General features: G+C 37.6%; 1 protein-coding gene across 8 annotated transcripts in view; it reads left to right on the top strand.

Moving 5' to 3' along the window:
• CCSER2 (coiled-coil serine rich protein 2) overlaps nt 1–17,410 on the top strand; it is a 64,049-nt gene that overhangs the window by 15,047 nt on the left and 31,592 nt on the right. For all 8 annotated transcript variants that reach the window (XM_050340649.1, XM_050340639.1, XM_050340648.1 and 5 more), the window contains one exon: nt 15,201–15,291. In XM_050340649.1, coding sequence (XP_050196606.1) covers nt 15,201–15,291 — 91 coding nt within the window. The remainder of the gene's footprint in view (nt 1–15,200; nt 15,292–17,410) is intronic.

Here is a 17,410-nt window from a genome sequence, read left to right as displayed (position 1 = left end):
TGAATGATTATAGTGGGTTGAGTTTATTGCTTATTAAGTGTATTTTTAAGATAATGATACGTTTTTTTATTTGATAATTGTTTCCTCTCTCCTCTCTAGTTGATAGCTTTTTGAAACTTATTGTTTGGGAACTCCTGTTCTCTAAAGTAAGGACAAAACAGGTCACTCCTTATGCAATCTCATGGTAGTGCTCACAAAGAAAAGAATTTAATTTCTGCAAATGATAGGTTAAATATCTCCTACTAATCTCTAAACACAGGAGTGAAAAAACAAGGAAGTAACTATTGCCTCTCTAACTTCTTGACTGTGTTGTTTCTGTACTGTGTTCTTTGAGGACCCCTGTGAACCAAAGATGATTTTTGATTTCTCAGTTTTTTGAAGCATAGAGTCTTTCAGGTAGATACCTGGCTGTAGCAGGACTGTGTGCATCTCAACTGTGATACATAAGATACATCACAACCTTTTGCTTGTTGCTAAACTTGAAGCTGATCTGCAGGAAGCATCATTCAGTCTGAAGGGGGGAGGGAGAGTTGCTGTGCTGTGATCCTCCAGCTGAGGTCAGGGAGCCAACCTTGGGATTTCGGTGGGCCTGAGGAAACTGCTGTCTGTCCTGTCCTTTGTCTGCACAGACTTTTGAATTAAGCAACTTGGATTTTATTAACATGATAAAACATTACTAACAATCAGAACATCTAGCAAAACCTATTTGGTATAATCAGTGTGTGTTTCAGATCCTGTGTCACCACTGCCATTTTAGTCATGTAGATACCCCTTTCAGACTTGGCCAGGGTTTGTGGCACCTACTTAGGCTTTGATTTGTAATTTTAGTCAGGTTCTTTGCTGCAACCCAAGAGCAGAACAGCAGAGATTGGTCCTGAACATTGGAAATAGATATGTAATTACCTTCTTTGTGTGTAACTACATACGAATTCCTGATATATTTTTAGCTGCTTGTGGTATTGTTTGCTCAGTCTTAAATTATGATGTTGGGATGTAGGGCTTGAAAGAATTTAGCAATGGTTATTAACTTTTTGTGGCAACTGTGGCCAGCTTGGAAAAGCAGTTTGAGGCTTTTGTATTATCAGTTGTGTAGCTTTATTGGTGTTTATAGGGGAAAAAAAACAAGTTTCATGTAGGCCACTGCAAAAACAAGCACCCTTACCCACAGACACATCTGCATATGTCAGGAAAAGAGGGAAGTTTTTAAACTTTGTCCTTGGTAATTTTAAATATAGATATTTTGATATATACTGTGTAGCTTAACAAACAAGTGGAAGATGCTTCTTTTACCATGCTTTTGGACTATATATTTGGGTTTTGATACATGTGACCTCCATGTATTAATTTGTACATGTGTGTGAAATGATATTGAATCAATAATCTGATTGACAGAAGCTGTTGTAAGCCATCTGGAGCAGAGGTACATTAGAAAGCTTTTATGTTCACTATTTTGGTTTCTTTCTTTCTTTATTGAAATTAAATACTTTTTAGAGATGGCTTAAAAATGGAAGAATGTATTTACTAGGTTTTGAGGAGGTGGAGAAAGGAAGAAGTTGTAAGGCTTGATGTTGAATGTGGAAAGTCGTGTGTTGTTTCCACCCATTTTGATTTTGATCGTGTTCATGCTTCAGAATTTCAGTGCTTACTGTTCTGTGAATTTTTATCTAAATGAGAAAAACATCAATAATACTTGTTTTATTTTTACAAGGCAGAAATGTATTTTCAGTCAGCTTGGATTTTGAGGGGGAAAATGTAGCTCTGAAGGGTTTTGTTGCCTTTTAGTGGGTTTTTTTGGTGTTTTTTCTTTCCTGTGCTTGTTGGTTTTGGCAGAAATCATGATATATTTGATTTATTTAGCCTAAAGATTAAACAATTATAGTTTGTAATATGAAGATGCAGATGAATTTCTGATGCAGTTATTCATTATTTCTGAAGAATTAGGTTGTTGGGTAGGTTACTGTAAGCTTTTGTTCCATGTTTCCTTTTCTCTGCAAGCAAGGAGTAGAAGGACACGTTAGAAAAAAAAAAGAGAATAATTATTGTGATTAGTCAACACATCTCGTGTTTTGATTGCTGGGAGATACGTGATCAAATTATGCAGTTTCTCGTGTGGTGAGGTAAAAGCAGTTCATATCTGTGTGTCAAAATCCAGTTGATGAGAGTCAGATTTAAGAGTTTGGAGTGCTGGAGCTAATGCCAGCCGGACTGCCCCTTGGATTTAGTGTTTCCAGGGCAATCGCCAGAGCAGATCGTGGGTTCTGGAGTTTCCGTGGCACAGGCTGGGGTGAGTAGAAGCAATGTAGCTGAGTAGCAGTTCAGGGAATTAGATGGGGACTAATTGGTCGTGGTTAGTGTGTGATTTGCCTTTTTAGTTTTCATTTCTGTGCTGTTGTATTATTAGTCCTTTAAACTGCATCCTCCTTCGTATCAGCAAATGCTAAATGCCAAATGCTTTTTCCTAAGCTTTTCCATAGATGGCAGTGCAGCTCCTATTGGGTGATCTGAGATTCAGAGTGTTTGGACCATCTTTGAAAAAAAAAAAAAAAAGGCAGCTTTTGCAAAGGGTGTTTTGACTGGGCTTCTGGAATGACAAGCAACATAGGAAGGCAGTGGAAGGAGCTTACTGGCCCCTCAAGCTTATTGCTCCTTTTTTGTGGGGAGAAAAGCAGATAACTTTGCTATTCCCAGTACATCTTGGTTTTAAGGACACAGTGGGGAAAGAACAAAATAAATTTGACCTCTTTTTAGGACAGCCCTTCTGTTCTTCACTGAGTGAATAACTATGAAGAAAATGTGCAATCCAGTGTTAGAGGTTTAAAAGTTATACAAATTTAAATAATATCATAAGGTGATGCAGTGGGGACTTAACAGCTTGGGTGGAAATGTGTGGATATTTTGTGAGGACGAAAACATTTTTATTATTTCTAATTATGTAATAGAAAATAACTTATTTCACTATCCCTACTGTTGTTCTATTTCCAGTTTTGAGAGCAACAAGGGAATTGGTTAACTTGCTAACTGCTGGACTCCTTTCAGGTTTCTAAGCATTGATTTCATTGATATTCCTTATACCCTTTTCATCAGCTGGTCTTTGCTGCTGAGCACCAAATCACTGATGCTACTCCTGCTCAGTTCTGTGTGAGAGGACTGATCATCAGCAGAGCAGTTGATGGCTCTGTAAATTAGCAACATAAACAATATTTGTCTATACGTACTCTCGCTCATGTTTAGCTGTGCTGTTTGCCCCTGTCCTGTGTTGCAGCCACTGACTGTAACACTCAGCTGCTTCACTGTTGGGTGGCAGAAAGCTGCTTAGCAATGTGAGGTTCATTTCACCGCCGCTGAATGAGTAGTTAGAAGTGAAGCTTACATCATAACTAAAAGCAAAAGAGCCTTGAAATGAAATAAGGAGTTACATGGCAGAAAAAAGGGAACAAAACCAATGAAACAACAAACCTTAATGGGGATTTACACATTTGCTGTGCCATTAAGTTTGGATTTTGCTCACGATTGTAGTGATTGCAAAAACAAAACTTTGTAATTTACGGAGCCAAGCTGAAACCAATGATTGAGTTTTGTAGTTCCTGTAGATGAGTTCTCTTTCATTGAAGGAGGAGACTGTTAGTGTTTTGCTTGCCTATTCAGTTAGCAGCTGAGAGGGCTGGCAGTCCCCCAGTAGATGTCTGGTAGTTACACATCTGCAGGACTCTGTCTAATTTCTGCTGTGATCTTGGAAATGGCTACTTAGGACTGAAGTCATTTTACTTCAGTGTAGTGCAGGAAACATAGACATGTTTTTTCCTGTTTCTTGGAATGGAGACTTGAGCTCTAGTCTAATATATCAGCCTTGCTAGACTTTTATTTTCCTTAGTTTCTGGAAATACAGTTCCCCATACATGTAAGCAGTGTAGCCCAAAACGTGCATCCTGACTGGAGTCTCGTGGCTCCCTTGCTTAACCGTAATGAAATGCTCTCTTCTTGTAGTGAGGTTTGAGCTGTTGTGTTTACTCCTGTCCATTCCATTAAGTAGCCACATGAGAAACATGAGCTTTAATATTTGTTTGTTCAGAGTGAAGCTTTGAATATTTTTGGAAAGTGCAAGTCCTTATTTACATTTAGAGTAGGATAGATAATAGAGCTGTTATTCTGCTGAAGTATGTGCTTGTTTTTAAACTATTCTAGTGCTTAATGGTCTGCGAGAAGTAAAAATTGAAACTGAAAATATTTCACTAGTTCTTTCTTTAGTATTCTGTAGAGAACAAGTTGTTCTCTAGGGTTTTTTTGTCTTTTCTCGTAAAGCAGTTTCATTTGGGCAAATAGGTTTAGACAGGAAACTTTTACGAGTGTTCCCTGTATTATCAGATCATATCAAGACTCTGTTACAAAAAGACAAAAGAGATGGAATCTTCTGACCCCTTTCTACTGTAGATTCCAGGAAAATGTGAATTTTTGTGCTATGTTAGTTCTTACTGAAATAAAAATAAACCAGTATTTTGGGTATATGCAGAGTGAGCATCAATGTAATTATAAGGACACAGGATTACTGAATAATAATTGAAATCTGGCTTGAAGAGACAGATGGGTTTTAACTGCTTTGCTGAGAATTTAATTGCTCTTGGGATGAAATCTGGATCTCGTTGGAATGAATCTGTTTTGACACGTGGCCAGACTTGTAGCTGGTGTATGAAATAGTTATATTTTTCTCTTCTTCTGGGCCATTTTTGAAAGCTTGTAAGTTTTATTTTGTTATATTTTTTTCCTTTTGTGATTAGAATTTGGGAAAGGGCAGTTCTTTTCAGATTGGTGGGAATGCTTTCTGATTCCTGAAGCACTCAGTGCTCACAGTGAAATGTGCTCTTCTTCTTAGGGAATGAGAAAATGAATGTGCTAAAATAGAATTGTTCAGTTCAGTCACTTATTTCTTTCTGTAATTAAGTTATTTACAAGTAATTTACTGTTAATTACCTTAATTTTCTTTAATAATTCACTTCTCAGAACGACTTTATAGTAAGCTTTAAATTGCCGTTTTGATATCTCAAATGAGTAATTTATTACATGAATTCAGACTTGTAACATTTGTAATTCTAATACATTTATTTCCTTGAAGTGTTCTAGGTATTGTCTTTTCCCCGTTTTCCTTTCTTCAGTTGAACTTTCACTTCAGGAGGTTTGTGCCAAAGCCTTAGTTCTTGTTCTGTGAGAAGCCAGGCTTTTAAAACTCTGGGCTGTTGGGGTACAGCTATAATAAAAATATGAGTGCAAGTGAGCTTAACATAATGCAAAAGTGTGGAATAAAGCAGCTATCCAGATTGATAAGGACTGTTTTTAAAGTAGTATTTGGGAGGGTTTTAATCAATTGGGATCCCCTAGAGATTACCACCTGAGATAAGATGTCCCTTGCCCCATGTGGATTTTTTTTTATGGGACTGTGTAATAGTGTGATAGAAGTGCTGAAGTTAATTTGGAAATGGTACAAATCCAATTGCAAAGAGGGTAAACACTGAGTCTCCACACTGTGCTAGCAGCACTGTGTAACAGCCATTAGAAGCATTTTCAGCACATTTTTTTTCTGAATTAGAAATAACGTTTACGGACTTGAACACAATTTAAGTGGTATACTGAAAATGAGTTGCATTGTTAGGAAATTTTTCAGAAGAAGCAGTGGCTGATTTATTAGGGCATTCAGTAGAGTATTCAGAAGATCTTGTGCTTCATTTTCATTCACGGAATAGGGTGTAGTGAAACTATGTATCTTTTCTCTACACAGGCCTTTCTTTTGCTATAACTATCTGAAAGAGCAGTCAGGAAATGAATCCTTTGGGTGCAGACTAGTTACAAGAAACACACATAAAAAAGCAGTTTTCATCAATGAGCTAGTTAAAATTTGATTCTTTTTTCTGCTTTTCATCTTGCAAGGAAGAATAAAGATCTTTCTCAAAGCTGAGAACAGCAGAAAATGTGTCTTTTTTAATGACAGTCTGCTGAGATGCACGGTGTTAACTAATTGTATTTCTTCCTTTCTTAGAATACATGTCTTTTGGCTGGCAAAAGGTTAATACAGAGAATTAATTGCATGTTGTGCTCCCATGATGCTTCCTAAAAGTGATTTGTGCACTGCAATTGGGCAGTTCCTTAAGAAGGGTCTGAATTTGTTCTGTGCCTGATAGCAGAGGATGATTTCACCTCAGTCAGTGCTGTTTTGACTAAAATCCATTATGATATTAATAAATACACAGTTCTAATTTTGTTTCTGGTTAGATTTTTAATTTTTTTTTTTTTTTTTTTTTGCTAGGGAATTTGGTACAGTGACAACTGATGATGCTACTTGATGCTCAGCACGTTAGTGAGGGTGTGAGGTTAAAAGAAGGATAAGGCATTGTTCTTGTGGTGTAACTATTTAGTTAAGTATCACTGTTCTAGTCTTAGGGAATCTTGTTATACCTATATTGGGGTAATTTGGATTTTGGAATAGCTGTGGCCTTTTTGGCACCTGAAGGTGCTCCCTAACAAGTCTGTAAGACCTCAGAGGTTTTAGCCTTTATTACTGCTGCCAAATTTATCTGGCCACTGTTGTAACAGAACTGGACCACAGAGGGGGAAACTGGGCAATCTCTCCCTATAGGTGAGTGAATGGATAACAGGATTCATTAGTGTGTCAGATGGTGGGACTGACTGTGAGAATGTAGTGCCAGTGCAAGGGGAGGTAATTTTATCTACCTGTTACCCAGAAAGCATTCAAGCAAACCAGTGGTAAAGGCACTTCAGAAATCAGGAGGTGTGTATGGGCAGCAATGGAAATTCTCAGTGGCAACAATGTCTAATGGGGTGTGGAGACACTGTAGCGTACAAAGTATTTGTGAACCTGCCAGGCAGTGACTAAGAGCAAACCCAGAGGGTGTCAGATACTTTGCCATTTGTATTGTACCTCCTGCAGCATTTCCCTCTGTGCCCAGCAAACTGGGAACATGTTTTATGGATAGGGCTGTGTAACACACAGCATCAGTAATGTGGAAGGGCACGTACCACAGTAGCACAGCAAGTCTTCAGTGAGATTATAGCTTTTACTGATGCATTCTAAAAAATGGCAAACACTGTGTCTGAATTTTTACTTGTGATACAGAAGAATTCCTTGGAAATACATTATCTGGTAAGGTGCCATTTTTGTTTAGGATATCCTTGTGAAAAAGCTCTCTCTTACTCTGTTTTCTAAAATTTATGAAGTGGTCAAACTTCCTGCTCAGGTATTTAGTGATTCTGGGATTGGAATCTAATGCAGTGTCAGCCTTGAAGGTGTTTTTCATTGCCATGCAGCTTATTGGCAGCTGCTGTTGTTGCTCGTAACTTCATGTCCAAGTTCCACAATTCCTTGTCCCGTCATCTCAATGCCACGTTCCAGAATCTGATGAAAATTATTCTGATTTACTTAAATTGCACTGTTCTAACTTCATAGTTTTTGTTAAGTCACTGTCATTGTTTTAATTTTTCCAGTATTACAAGTATAGAAATCTGTGGCATTTGTTTTTCATATTCTCGCTTTCTAAGAACCTTTGGCATGCCTAAAAATTTGTATTTGGAAGACCACCGGACTGCTTCTTTCTGATTTCAAAACCTCAAAAGTCAGTGTCAACATTTTGCATTTAGTCTTTGTTATGAACAGATAATATTTGTGAACATACTGAATTAATGGGAGAGCATCTTTTGATTAACATGTCCACAGTTAAGCTTTTAGTAGAAAATTGCAATTGCTGGGGAAAACTCAGTCTGTATGGATGTTTGTCAGTACAGACCTAAGAGTATGAACTGGTTTCAGTGTGATCTGTTAGCAGGGCTCCTCAGCCATCCCTTTGGCCGAGTTTGCTGGCAGGCACTTTTCTGCTCGTGGCAGAGAAAGGAGATGTCATGAAAGTAGAGACAATGATTTCAGAGGCACTGCCTTCAGAGTGAAAATAGCCACCATCTACCCTCCCACCTCTGCTCTAGTCTTCAACTTCAGAGCTTAACAGCAAGGGGAGGTAGTGAGACACCAAATTGCTTAATGAGATGGCTCTTCTGTCTGTGTCTTGTGTGATGTAGGTGTCACTGCTGTCAAACATGATTAGGAGGTTATATGACTGAATTATAGTGCACAAACCTCTTGTGGTGTTGGTTTGAGATTTCAGATGTTTGTGAATGATCTTTTATGGCAAATTACCTTTTTCCCTTTGGGATGGGGAAGCCTTTGAGAGCTGCTTGATTGAGAACTGGCACAGTAAATCTTCTCATGCTCTTTGGGCTGGTAAAACCAAGTAAGGCAACTTCACTTAGACTCATGTGTTTTGTTTGTGGTAGCTGTTAATTACACTTTTGGATCTGTATGCTGGAGAGAGGGAGAGAGCAACAGCTGATGTGGTGTTGTGTGAAATATGAGAATAAGTTCTGGTAGAAGTTAGCACTGGTTTTATTTCATAAGGTTGTAAAGAACATTTTCTATATGAGTTGGTAATTGCATATCCACTGTTATGTTTTAATGTTTGTGCTGTTCTTTCCAATTTTTTTATTTATTCCACCAAGCAGCATAATTTTACAATGGCAGAAGGACTTCAGATTTATTCTACTGTACTTCATTTAACTGTATTGCTGATTTTTTTAAGTCTCTCATGCTGTTTTCCTTACTCCTAGGAACTCTTCAAACAGTGAGCAGGTACTCAGAGAACAGTATTCTTCAAGTTGGAGTGTTTTTCAAAGTTATCTAACTAGTATAAACAAGAAAGCATTTTTAAAAGATGTGTAAAACAGAGACATAAATCTAACTCATTTAAATGGTTTTCTGAACATTTAGAGATGGCTTGGTTAAAAACACCTGGGCTGACACATAGTTTCCTTTTATTCTTCCTGTTTATCTGAAATGATGTCCTGATAAGTTAGAAGAACATTGCTGTTGAGTCTTTCTGTATTATTTTCTGTTGTGAGGCATCAAAAATTTAGGGGACAGGCATGGTGTTATACATGTTGGAGTGAATTATTTTTGCAATGCCCACAGCTTTGGTCCCTCTGAATGAAGTGTGGACACCCAGTTTTAATCTTAGTACCCTCCCCAGTTCTAAACACAGGGTTTTCTTGGTTTTTTGAGGAACACTTGACATTGCATTCAGGCCATGTTGATACCAACTAAAGTCTGATACCACCTCATAACTTTAATTGTCATTCTCCTTGAAACTGGAAAGTCAGCAAACCACCACTTTCCCACGTGTGGTGTGGATCTGAGTAAAGAGCGTTTTGGTCTTTTTGTGTCCTTGGCTCACGCTGTTGAAATGTATCAGGGTAAAGTGTGGTGAGAATACACTTTTGCAGCAGGGTGGTTCCTGTGTTGTTAACAGTTCATTCAGAGATGGGTCAAAATAGAATTGCTTAAAGATAGTCGGGAGGTATTTGAGGATTGTTTTGGTTTTAAATAGAAACAAGTATATTAAGCTGACTGTGCAAGAATAGAACACATTAATGCTGTGTAACTTGCTGTATTCAGGTTAGTCCGGAAGTCTCTCAAGGGTAAAATTAAAGCTTTACTGCACAGGGAAACTTAACTGAGGTCCTGTAGCAGCTTGTGCCCCAAATCCTCTGAATTTTGAAATTCCTGTTTTGTTGCTTTTCCAGCTGGGAATTATTTGAAGCCTCCCTATTTTCCTCTAAGCCAAGTCTTGCTCTTCTGATCCAAGTGCTCTTCAGATCCAAGGGGACTGAGGATCATTCACGATTAACTCTGCGAGTTAAGAGTAGCTATAGCAATTATGTACTGCTTTATAGTGTAAAATACTCCATTGTTGGTTAGGTAAACTGTAAGGGCAATGCTGAACTTCTGGTATTGTTCGTTTTTGTGCAAACAGACTGGAAGCAGTGAGTAGGAGGGACTGCTTTTCCTCTGCCTGTGCTGCTCATCAATGCTCACGACTTTCTATGATCGTGTTTAACAGTGAACAGGAAATTCTCTACTTAAAAGCATCTGTCTGTTTAAAAAAAAATAATTAGATAACATTCTGAAATTTTGCTGGGATTCTGCAGAAAGATGGTTAAGGTGCTGTGGTCCGTTCAGTTTTCCTTGTGAGCTCATCACTGGAGGCTAGATGGCAGTCAAGGAATGCTGCTTGTGGTGGAGCTTGGGCTGTGTGTTTGAAAGAGCTCTTGTTTATGAATTAGTGAAGTCTCAACAGAATGGCTAATATTTCTGGTTTTCTTCTTTCTCTTCCTTCTTCGTGCTCTTGAGTTTCAGATTTCTTACACAGTCTGACACCTGATGTTATAATAAAAAAAAAAAATTAAAAGAGTAGCAAGGATAGCTGCTTAAGATACACTGGGTAATAACTTCAGCTAATAATTAATTCCTGTATATTTACAGTAAACCTACGTAGAACATACAATGCCTCTGTAAAAATGTTTTCAAGAATAGTAAATATTTATTTAAAATCGTCATGTTTAACAGTTAAACATGAACTTTGTTCTGAAAATCCAAAAGGTTTTATGTTACATTTGTTGCCACAGCAACCGTCTGTTACAGAGCATGGACAAAATTACAAAGTACTTGTTTGGATGTTTTGCTTCACTGTCTTTAATGGGTCTTATAAGGTAAAGCATTTAAAATAACTTTGTATCCCATTTTTGGTATCCTGCAGAGTTCCATTCTTTGTCTCCCAGGGTGGTTTTCTAAGGACTTCGTTTACAGTGGGTTTTCTCTTCAGCCCTATAGCACAGTATGTGCTTTCCTCTGCTTATATCTTCTGTCTCTGTTTTCTGCCTTCACTTAACAGTTCTGTTCAGTTCTTATTTAACATTGCCTTTTTAAACACTGGTATTGAAATCCTGTTTCTTTCTTTATCTTTATCTCTATCGAGGGTGTTGTCCAATGTTGAAAATAGCATTGAAAAAGATCCTGAAGGTCTCCCTGTTTTCTTCTGTCGATCTTGAATTGTGTTTGACTTTGGCAGTTATCCTTTAGCTGCCCTTCAGATGACTTATCTACCTGGTCTGTTTAGGGTTTGTTTTTAAAAGCTACTTCCGTTTTCCATTCTTCAAGAATCTGAAATGATGCTTTGTTGGTTTCTGTGCTACTCTCAAATGCTTCATTTCTCTTGAGTTGTTTCTTGCCAAATTATTCTGTTGTTCTCTCCTTTTACTCATGCTTATCTTCTGCTGGGGACGTTTTTGTCGTCTTTGGAAGCAACACCTAAGTCAGTAAATCAGTAACAAAACCAATTACTTATTTTCCTTTAACTGCTTATTTCCTAAGGGTAGAACAAGTGAATGAGGTCTGAGATCGTGAATTGTGGAAACAGGTAAAAATACTGTTCCTGATACTCACCACCAGTCCATGACTACCTCAAAGCAATTGCTTTTCAAGCAAAATATCATAACTTGGCGTTGGTAGTTTGAACTCAGGCTCTTTTCAATTCTGTGAACACTCTGAAATTATTTGTTTGAGGACTGTTTTCTGGAATTGCTTTGTATTTTTGCATTAACCCAAATTCCTGACTTCGTTTTTTTTCCTTAGTTCCAATGTAATATTCATAGTGTTGTAAACTTCCACTGGTCCATGTTTTTTATGTTTAATAGGGAGAAAATGTAAATATGTATCTCTCTTCTAACTTGGGCACTTTGTGCTATATTTTTGGCTGCATTATGACCTTGCAATACTCAGCCTGAGAAACAGGAAAGATGAGAATCAGACCTCTTGCCTAGACTGTTAAGGTAAATGGAACTCAAATTGGTGAACTGAAAAATACTGCTCTTCAGTGGAAGAAAAAGCTTATGATGCATGTTGCATGAGGAATTTTTAGAAACTGAGCTTTATGAGAAGAATATTTTGCTTCTCCAGTTTATTATGCTTGACATTGTTTTACATTGAATTTAAAGTTGTTCAGCTTCAGCACAAGTACCTACTCTACAGTACCCTAATCTTCAAAACATTGGTCTTAACTTATTATTGATATGCCTCTTGAGGAGGAGGTGCTGAACTCCACACATCCAACAAATTGGGCTAAAACCCTGAGCTGTTGTTGGCTGCTCATTGAACCTGTGGTAAGATTCAGCACCTGAGGACATCCACTACAGAAAGAATGTGCAGAACATGGAAGTAAACCTGCTGGATGTGGTGCAATTACACACATGTGGAGTGCCTTATTCTCACCTCTTTTAGTCTTTTTCCATCTCTTTGTGCAATATGAGGGTTTCCTGCTGTTGGGGTTCTCAGGTTACTCAGTTCTTACTCCAGTACTCACAGGTCTGTGTGTCACCTAAAGCTTTCCCTGTTCTATTACATGAAGCAAGCAAAACATTACTGCCTGTGGACAGTGGAAGAGCTTTGTGGAGAAGGAGGTTGAGGGACAGCATTGTAGTTTGATTTGGGATTTTGCAGTCCCAAACTTAATCTCTGACTAGGTTGTACCGTCTTGAAAATCTAATGCTAAATCAGCCTTGTGAAAAACACACCCTTTTTAATATGCATCATTCTTCTCAACTACAGGAAAAAAATAGGGATTCTTCTTTTTATGTATCTTGTAATAATTGCTGAAACATGTATTATTCTGTAGGGTTGGAGTTGATGCACTTTTAAAGAATTTTATGTCCTGTTTGAGCTTGTCGCCCAGAATCACTTGATGATGCTAATTGCTGTTAAGCACATATTATTAACTGTGCTAGTGCCAAGTAGTTAACAGCAGTTCCTTATGCAGTGCAAAGAATAACAGTGGAAGTCTCTAAGTAGAGGGGGGCTTATGTACTGATGTGCTGATGAAACCTGCTCTTTATCTTATGGCTATTTGAAGATGACATCTACTTGGATATTATGTTTCCCAAGTCACCAGCGCTGGGAAATGCTCAAAGTGCTTTCACACACTGTCCAGTGATTACAAAGACTTGGTATTCGCAGTTGTGTTTTCCAGCATGGAGTTTCCTTTCCCGGAGCTTCCTCGGTGTGGTGAGGAATGTATAATTACAGAAGCATAATGAAATGTGCTGTTGACAGAAAAGTATGCTTGGAATCTCAAGTGCTGTCCTTCTCTGACACCATCCGAGTTCCAAAGTTCTGATACAAAGACAGTCAAGTGGCTTATCCAGGTTTATTGGTTAACACTCTGACATACCGTGTTTTTATATTGTGCATTTTTAAATGCAATGGCAAAGGTTTTCTGCTTTCTTACGTGTTTGTGGCCATGGTTTCCACTTTATTTGTCATGCTCATTAAGGTTCCCGCAGTAGAAGAAAATAATGCTTGTTCATACTAATTTTGAAGATCAAAGCATGGCATAGAAACAATTTATCAACTAACAAACCAAAGCTGCCTCTCAAACACACAGAATTGTTTAAAAAATATGGGTTAGTTAAAAATCTGTTAGTTTTTGGAAAAACATAAGTCAGTGGAAACAAAAGGAAGTAAATTCCTACAGGCAGTTTGTTCTCTCAAATATTAAATCCATGTTTCTGTTAAATGGATTCCATATCTTTGTGAAGCTTGTCCATAGTTGCATTTATTATGATTCACAATTCCTTGATATGTAGGTTTTCCTATTTTTCCGGTAGATACACAGAATACTATGTGTAAACAAAACAATTCCTGTAGGACTTTGAAATATTACAAAAACAGGTGGTTCTGTCTCAAGTGTTCCATCTTTCCTTTATATTGCTCATGTTTTGCAAAGTGCATATTAACTATTTTAATCTCATGCTCTCCCTCCTGAGCCAATAAATTACTTGCCCTGCAGAAACGCAAAGTGTTTAATGTTCTATGTCACAAAACCTCCCAAAATCTTAAAATATACTTAGCTCTTGTCACCATTTCTAATAAAATGCAGTAGTCCTTTGTGAGTGCTGTAGGAAGGCTGCTGAAAAACAAATGAGACAACAGTTCAGACAAATGTCTGTTAATGTTCTTCCTTTACATCTTCCATACATCTGTGACAAAGCAATAAATGATAGCCAGCAAAGGGATAGCTTTCCAAGGGAATATTGTTTTGTAGTGTGCTCATAGCCTGTATTCTGTTAAGTATTTAATGATCATGTTTGGATAAATAATTATAAAACATTTGTTTGACTTAATAATTGGTAAATTTTTCAGTATTGGTCCTGTGAATCACCTTTAGGGGTAGCAGATAAACCGAAGAAAAATCTTAATTGATACCATTAGAAAAAAGGCAGATGTAAAGTACCCCAGTCTGACCTTGGGCCTTAAAGCCATGGCTTTACCTGTGAGATGAAGAGTTAGAGCTCTATATCCATTAGCAATTTCCTCAGACCTACTTCGTGTTATAATCACTTGGTATTAGTAAGTTTAGGTTTCTTTGAATAATGAAGTAAAACAGTGTGTGGGTTCTTTGGTCAGGTGCTGTGCTTTATTTGCTGCTGTGGTTTTTCATCAGTGTGGTGCTGGCAGTGTCTGACTGTGCCATGAGCTGGGGTTCTACAGCCTTGATCTTGAGTTTTTCCTCTTGGTGTTCTTAAAGGAAGAGAGGTTAATCTGTCTTTTTAACATGGACTGGACTTGGCCACACTACAGTCCTTGCTCTTTAATATACCTGACTGACTATACTGAATAAGTGTAATTCCATTTAATATTAACTCTTTTATTGCGTTGTTTTTTTTTTTTGGTGCTGTTAGCACACCCATGCAACCTGACTGTTAGTCCTTATAGGAACAGCTTTATATGAGCCACAGTGTTAAAGACAAAAGGAAGCAAAACTTAATGCTGATAATAGTGTATTTGAAGTTTTATTGGCCCAAAAAGTCAAGATAACATAGGTCCCCCCCACTTCCTTTCAGTGATGTTTTGATAGTATAAGGGCTGAAATAAGGGGATTCAACATCATCTTTTCACAAAGCTGTTTTAGAATTCTAAGTGAGCAAAGTAATTTAGTTTTAAAATGCTTCCAACTGGGGAGAAGGCAGGATATTAATGAATAGAAAAATATCTGGAGTATTCCATTGGTGTCAGGCAGAAAAAAGTTTTAATCTGTCTTTGTTTTGTCTAGAACTGTTATTGTGTCATATCACTGGAGGTGTGATGGTTGTTGTTTGTATTGGTTGTCTCTCAAGTAAGATGTCTTTGTCTCTAAAGAGGAGGTTGCTGGTAACATCGTTTGTACAGTACAAATGTAACAAAACACCGAAATAATCTTTTTGTGACAGGAGGGTAAATGAGATACCGTAGCACAATTGTATCTCACTTTTTCTTTCTGCAGGATATCTTGAATAATCTTGATTCATGTGATCTTGAAGATGATGATCTTATGCTTGATGTGGACCTGCCTGAGGACCCACCTCGTGACAAAGGTTGGTAAATCAGCCAAGCAGTCGTACTGTGGAACTGCTTCGTGGGCTTAAGAGGTTTTTGAGTTGCTTTGCTCTGACTCTTGATTTAATAAGTCAATGCACTCTTCACATTGTGTTGGGGTTTTTTAAAGTAATAACTGTTTCTTATTTGAAATACAGGAAGGGTGATACTTCCGTTTCCCCAAACACAACTCATATTTGAAGAACTCTAAGGTTAGAAATTTGTGCCTTTTAAATAAAGGTGCAACCTTGGTTCATACTGGTTTTTTTCTTAAAATTATTTCAGTAGAATCAAATTCAAAGTTTTAAGTTAGTCTTTCAGTCTCATCTTCAGATATATTTGAAAATGTTGGGACACCGTTATTTTTTTTTTCAGCTGTGGTGAATGACAGTGTCATTCTTTGAGATAAGTCTTAGTTTTCTTCTACAAAATGACAATATCTCCTATATACTGTATAAAAATTCAGGGTAACAGAAGCTTTAAGATTTAAGGTGTGATTTTTCAAATTTGGGTTGTTTTGAGAGCACCTCTGAGTTCTTTGAGTGACGAGTCCTCTATGTATATTAGATATGAAGCCAAAATAACAGTAAATACTTACATAGTTTTACTTCTACCACGATGGTGGCACATCATGTTTTAACTGTGTGCATGTATGAGATGCAGTGTTTAATCTTAGAATGAGTCTTCCAAAGGACTTGTGTGAAAAGCAATTATTGACCCCATTGGCAGTATGCAACTTTTCAGCCCTGACAGGTGTGAAATTTTTACTCTTTACATAATTAATTTTCCAGAATGTGTAACAATCCCAACCTAGGGCATATTCTTTCAATAAGAGTAATTCTAGTTCTGTAGGGAAAAACTAAGAAACGATTTTAAAGGGTAGATCAATTTCTCATAATTTTCCTTGTTTTTAAAACATGCACTGCAATTGCATCAGTAATTCCATTACAAATTATTTTAAAACTCCCAGAAAAGCATGTGTTTTAAAGGTGAATGTTTACCACAAACACATTAAAAGGTAATTACTGTTAATTTTGGCTTTTTTTAGAGGTTGGGTTTCTTAATAAAATAATGTGGCATAAACTGAGTATCTCTTCTTCTTCTCTTGAAATCACTGTATTTTTAGCAAAGAGAGTCTGAAAAGAAGAATTCAAAAGCCACCTCCAGGCTTTCCCTGATGTGAACCTGATCACTCCAAAAGCAAAACTTAGTTAATATCCACATGTCTTTACTCAGTATCTCAATTTAATTTTCCAAAGCTTACTTATAAACTTAACGAGGGCTTTTAATTTTCGTGTGTTGTGAGCTGTTAGAAGCACCTTGCTAAAGGAAAATAAACCTTCTGTTACTTAAGGTGAATGAGTTTATTTTCTGATGTAATTTTTTGGTTATTGAGCTGTGTGATAAAAACTGAATTGCAGCTGTGAGTATTTGTTACAATGCTGTGTAACAGGGCACTTTTTGCCAACCCTTTTTCCATAATTCTGTGCGACCTCACTGACGTCAGCCTGTTAAGACTTTCCAGGTCCTCAGAAACTCTCCCAGTTTCACTTTGGAGTCTGGGATGCCGCTTGGCCACTATTTATAGAAACAGTTCTAGCTCAACAAGTATTCAGGGAGCGAGGACGGCAGTTTTAAATCACAGGGTAAGGCTGGGCTCCCTTCCCAACCACACGCAGGCTGGGAGCGGAGCAGGAAGGAAGGCCTGTTTATGAGCGTCTTGTGCGCAACTTGTCTGAGTAGGCAGCCGAGTAAACAATGTTCTCTTGTGTGGAGTTTCTCCTAGCAAAGGACTGCCAATGTGAGGAAAAACTCCTTGGGTAAGTGAAGGAGAAAGTCTGGTGGCAAAATAGCAGTTCCTGACTGTTTTTGCTGTGTCTGACTGCCCGGTAGCCGTTGTTTTGGCTTTCTGTCTAGTTTTTTGCAGGCTGCTGCCAAATTTAGCAATTGTTGCCTTAAGAAGTTTGTGTAATCTGTGTTGCTTTGTGAAAGTTAGTGTTTTGAAGAGATTATTTGGTTTCCTTGTTTTAAATCATGCTGGTTGTCCAGGGGAATAAAGGTTGTCTCTGAAACTGAAAAACAAACAAGATGAATAGGGTGAGCTGTATCTGTATTCTA

The sequence above is a fragment of the Myiozetetes cayanensis genome, unplaced genomic scaffold (assembly GCF_022539395.1).
Source record: "Myiozetetes cayanensis isolate MyiCay16 unplaced genomic scaffold, myiCay2020 scf10, whole genome shotgun sequence".
Taxonomy (NCBI): domain Eukaryota; kingdom Metazoa; phylum Chordata; class Aves; order Passeriformes; family Tyrannidae; genus Myiozetetes; species Myiozetetes cayanensis.
This window is presented reverse-complemented; position numbering and strand designations above follow the sequence as displayed.